General features: G+C 56.7%; 1 protein-coding gene across 1 annotated transcript in view; it reads right to left on the reverse strand.

Moving 5' to 3' along the window:
- Foxl1 (forkhead box L1) overlaps positions 1-688 on the reverse strand; it is a 2,663-nt gene extending 1,975 nt beyond the window's left edge. The window contains exon 1 of the mRNA XM_008840571.2: positions 2-688. Coding sequence (XP_008838793.1) covers positions 2-543 — 542 coding nt within the window. The 5' untranslated portion in view covers positions 544-688. The remainder of the gene's footprint in view (position 1) is intronic.
- Between the last annotated feature and the right edge of the window lie 4,887 nt (positions 689-5,575).

Consider the following 5,575-nt stretch of genomic DNA (forward strand, 5'->3'; position numbering starts at 1 on the left):
GGGACTCGGCCGTCCCACATCCCTGGCCGCCCCGGGCTGCGGCGCCTCTGCGCTGCGCTCCGGAGGCTCGGCGCGGGCCCGCTTGGCCTCCGGGGTCCCCGCGCCCGGCTTGGGCTTCCTCTTGCGGCGCCGGTAGTTGCCGTTCTCGAACATGTCCAGGCAGCGAGGGTCGAGCGTCCAGTAGCTGCCCTTGCCGGGCCGCCCCTTCTCGCGCGGAACCTTCACGAAGCACTCGTTGAGGGAGAGGTTGTGGCGGATGCTGTTCTGCCAGCCCTGGCGGTTGTCGTGGTAGAAGGGGAAGCGGTCCATGATGAACTGGTAGATGCCGTTCAGGGTGACCCTCTGTTCCGGCGCGTCCTGGATCGCCATGGCGATGAGCGCGATGTAGCTGTAGGGAGGCTTCTGCGGGGGCTCCGCGCGCCCCGGTGCGGCCAGCGCAGCGGCGGGGGCGAAGGCCAAGGGCAGCCCGGGCCTCTCGGGGCCGTACAGGTAGAGCATCGGGGAGGCCAGAGCCGGCAGCGCGGGGCTGAAGAGGTGGCTCATGGCGAGCGGGACCCGCCGCCGCGCTCCCCGCAACGCAGGCGACCCGGCGGCTCAGGGACTTCGCCCCGCGCCGCGAGGGCCCTCCCGGGGAGCCCTCGGTGCGTCCTCCCGGCGCTCTGCTCTCCCCAACCGCTGCGTGCTCTGTCCCTTGTTCATAGCTTTAAAATGTTAAATAATTGTTGTAAGCTTGCTATTATATGTTGACTTAGCGCTGGAAAATAAATTGTCTATGATAAACAGTCCCTGTGTTCTCAGCCCACCCACATTAATTAAAATTTCATTGCTAAGAATCTCCCAGCTTTTCCCTCCACGTGTCTTTTTGATACCAGCCAATCGCTTTCGGGGCTACTCTTCATTTGTTTATAGAATTAGTCTGTTGATAAGTCCGCCCACCCAAGTTGAATCAAGCTGTGTTTATTTGGAAAAATTTCCGGGCACCCAATATATAAACGCACTGATCTGATGTTTGAAATATCACGTCCACCCCTTGACGCTGTAAGCACAAGTCAGTGAGGCAGGATGTGGAGAGAAGGGTGGCTCTCCCCGAGCTGGTCTGCTGAGCCAGGAAGGAGGGATGGGGCTGGGGGTGGGGAAGCCAAGGGGTGCGTTTTCAGGCTGGTCTGAGGGGAGCCCAGAAACTCTGATCCTCCCACAAAAGGTCTTTTATTCTTCCCAGGTTCAAAGGTGCTGCTGGGACCGCACAGTGCCCTCCTGCACGTGCTGGGGAGGGGTGGCTGATGAGAGGTCGCTGGAAAGATACTAGACACCTCCTGGAGATGGGCACTCTAGGGGACTGCTGTCCCAAGGCCCCACCTCGCAGGCCCCCTCAGGACTCCCGGAAGGAGGGGACCCCAGGAGGCGGCCTTTCCGGACGGGAAGGCCAGGGCACTGGGAAGCTGCCGACCGAGAAAGTACCTGGTCCTGGCGCCATTGAAGGTTGCAAATAAGCCCCTTGGAAAGCAGGGAGGGGCAAAACTAAAGTCTTTGGCTGGGCCTAAGGTTGCTAGCAAGAAACACCATAAAAGGGGAATTTGGCAGCTGGCGGGGGTTGGTATTCGTGAATGTGGGCCTTTTGCTTTATATTCTGTGCTTTCCTGTTTATAACAAGGAGGGGGTTATAACAACTTTACAAGTGCATGCAGCTGGCTGGTGATTACATTAAGCATTTGCAATGACTGCTTGCTGCCCCCCCCATCCACCCTGGGGTGTAAGCACCCCACCACCACCCCCATCTCATCTTACATTAGCTTCATCAAGCTTTGCATCCAAACTCCTGAATGACAGCCATTCCAAAGGAAGCCGCTCCCATGCCCCCCCCAAGTGGGGTGCGGGTAGGGGTGCAGATTAGCATGGGGTGAGCAGTTTGTGTTCAGGATGTCTGCAGAGTATTCTTTCAAAGGAATGAGAAAACACCGAGGGTAACTAAGTTAGTGTATCCAGGAGTAACTCACCCTCAGGTCAAAGAAGAGGGAGGCTTAGGACCTCAGGTGGGTAAAGAAATGTATGTCCACAGCCTGAGGGGGAGAGATACTGAGCACCAGTGTGGGGGGTAGGGAGCCAGGCCTGGACTAGTGGCCAGGGTTTGGGTGGTTTCGCAAGGTGGAGTAGTGTGCCAGGGTGAAGCATCGAAATCAGGGTATCCAGAATACAGCCCACCTTTTGGGTCATCCTGACACCCCTCCACCTCAGAGAAGCAGGTAAATCTGAAATACAAAAAAAGGAAATCCTGATGGAAAAACCACTTTGGGTGCTAGTTGGGCCTGAGGGAGTGTCCTGCTAGGCCACTGCCATCTCCCTCGGTGAGGACAGCATTTGCAACCAGGGTCCACCAGGAAGCCCAGGCTATCCCGCCCAGGTCCTGGGGGTGGCCTCTAGCCAAGAGGGCGGTGGTATGGTCCCCTGTGCACCCCTGGACTTCACCAGAGCACGCTTTCCAATCCTCAGCTGTACGATCGGGTCTCTCACCTCCCCGCAGCCCCCTTTTCTCTCCAGAACAAAACTAGAAGCCCAGCGCCGGCTCGGAAGAACCCACTCCCTCCTTCCAGCATCCGCCCCCTTCTACAGACCCACTCCTAGAGTTTATAAACTGGGGTCTCGGAGCGACTCCCCCTCTCTCCTCTACACCCCGCAGCCCGTCCCAGAGCTCTCCAGACACCCTAAGTACAGCACCCACACCCTTGACTCCTGAAACGCGCGCCCCTCTGTGCTGTCTCAGGGAGCGCTACAACCCCTAAGGCAAATCCGAGCCGGAATTCGGATGATGATAAACACCCCCGGATTTGGTCAGCGGAGAGACACGCCCAAGTGGGCGGGACACAGACAGTAAATGAGAAGAAAGTTTAGAAACCACGTCTGTTTGGATGCGTACGCCCTGAGGTTTGCAGTGTCTCCAGGAGGCTGAAGCCGGTGAGATCCGGCTTTGGGCTATGACCCGACCCCAGCCCACCTAAAGCCTGGGCTCCCAGGTGAAGTTTGTAACTTGAGCCCCGCGAGGGCCTGCTTTGCAAGGATTCCCGCTGGGGCTTGTTTCCGCATTTCCGGGGCCCGGGTTTCCTAGGCCAGGGAGTCCCGGAGCCTGGGAACGGATGCGCCCTCGTGCGGAAGCTCTGGTCGCGGAGGACCCCTCCGGACCGGACCCGGAGCCTAGGAGACAGCCCCGAGGAGTGGGTGTCACAGACGGGAGAGGACACCCAGAATTTCGACCCAGCTCCTTAAATCTTCAGAGCCCAGAAAATAACAGCTGTTCTGGACAGTCAGTTGGTGACCGCCACCTCCCTCCCTGGAGAGCCCGCCCGGTGCGCATCCGCACCAGGCTTCCCAGCCCCGGAGCAGAACAGGCAGTGGGCGCAGCATGGGATGTGGGTAGACGTTCCCAGACCTGGATAAAGGTGGACGTGCGCTCCTCGGGGAGGCAGTGGGGAGCCCAGGCAATCCCGAGGAGACCGACCTCTAAAAAGGCCCGAAGAGCGAAGGGCGAGAGCCCGGAGCTGCTTGACTGCCCCCAGGTGTCCCCCACAAAGCCCGCCTCTAGTGAAGGCCCACCTACCTCCACCTACCCGCCCTTTCTCCAAAAGTCAAAGCAGCCACTGGCAAATGTGCATTCTACTTAGGCGTTTCGGATCTCGCCTCAACTTCGAGTGCTTGGGCTTGGGCGGGGCAGAAAAGCGTCAGACAACCACCTTAATGACAACTTAAAAACAATGGAGGGAAAACAAGATTAGTCACTAAAATAAATTGAGCTGCGGGAGTGCTGAGCCTGTCAGAAGTGTTTGGTCTAAGTCAGTCCACCGCCTGAGCAACAAGACACAGGCCTCTGATCAATGCCAACTCAGGAGGCTGAGGCAGGAGGGCCAAAATTCAAGGGTCTGCCTGGGTAGCTTGTCTTCAGCCTGTCTCAAAATAAAAACCATAGCCCCAGCTGACCTGGAACTTGCTGTGTAGATCAGACTGGCCTGGATCTCACAGAGGTATGCCTACCTCTGCCTCCCAAGTGCTGGGATTAAAGGCGGCCGCCCACCACGCACCCTATAAACAGACCTGGCCTGGTGGCTCAGCACAGTTGTCCCAGCACTTGGGAGGTGGAAGCAGGGAGACCAGAAGTTCAAGGTCATCCTCAGCTTTGCAGAGAGTTTGAGATCAGCCTGAGGTACATGAGACCCTGTCCAAATAAATAAATAATAAATAAATAAATAAATAAATAATAAGGCTGTAGATACAGTTCAGTAGTAGAATACTTGCCTAGCTTTTTATTTTTTATTTTTTGGTCTTTTTGAGACAGGGTCTCCCTGTAGCCCCAGCTGGCCTGGAACTCATTATGTAGACCAGGCTGGCCTTGAACTCACAGAGATCCACCTGCCTCTGCCTCCAGAGTGCTGAGACTAAAGGCGCGTGCCACCACACCTAGCTGTCATTCCATTTTCCAGACCAAGAAACTGAGGTCCAGTAAGTTAATTTGCCTCAGCTCTCCATGGAAGAATGTTCCAAAGACAGTCTCCTCACAACAGCCGTGCTGTGGAAGCTCCCTCCAAACCCTCCCAGCATCCCTGAGGGATGTGAACGCGGCTGACGCAGGGCTCCTCACAGCCACCAAGGTGGGAACTGGCAGAACAAACATTTGAAGCTCAGGTGTCCTAGGAGACAGAGAAAATGGGATGGAGAGCAGGAGACTAAAGGGAGGGGGAGTGAGGAAGGAGGGAGAGACTGAGAGACTGGAGGGTGAGCAGATCCAGAGCTGGAGCCTGGGTACCCTAGGTCCTCTCTTACACCGTCCTTCTACCCTCCTCCTTCTTTCAAAAGAGCAGAGGCTTCTAGAACCAGGTCTGCAGCCACTTCCCCTAGGGGGTGTGGGTAAGGATAGGGCCTTTAGGTCAGGGCAGCTAGGCCTGATCAGCTGATGCTAAGTGGGGCCTCGCAAGCAGAGCTGGGTTTCCAAACGACTCATTTATAGCTCACCTTGTTTCCAGAAAGGAAAGGCTCCTAAGAAGGCTATGAGAGCATGCCCACAACCCCACCCAAAGCCTTCCTGTCGGATGCATGCCAGGAATCCTGCTCTCCTGGAGAATCCTCTCTAACGGGGCACTGTCAGGACCAGGGCTACCCACCCTCACCAGACCCTATTTCATGATGCTGTTGTCACCTAGGAGACTTGGCTCAGAAGCTTAAGGTAATGGGGTGAACATAGTCTGTTTATGGGGCCTGCTGGAATAGTGCTGAGGACTCCAGAGTAGAGGAAGTCTCCCTGGGAGGCAGGATGCCTGGGAAATAGCAAAGCCAGGGTGGAAAGGCCATGGCTGTATGGCCAACCAGGGCCTTTCTGGCCCTCAAGGCCTCCCAGTCTGGGTGGCCACAGACTGAGGTCCCTGTACCCAAGCCCAGGACAGAGTGAGCAGGTGGAAGCCCCAGGGTGTCTGCACACTTGTCTATCATCTCTCCCTCCATCCCAGCTCCACACACAGTCACAGGCCCAGGATGAAGTATCCCGGTCACCCCCAACACACACACACACACACACACACACACACACACACACACA

Source organism: Nannospalax galili, unplaced genomic scaffold, assembly GCF_000622305.1.
Source record: "Nannospalax galili isolate Female #2095 unplaced genomic scaffold, S.galili_v1.0 scaffold459, whole genome shotgun sequence".
NCBI classification, from domain to species: Eukaryota; Metazoa; Chordata; class Mammalia; order Rodentia; family Spalacidae; genus Nannospalax; species Nannospalax galili.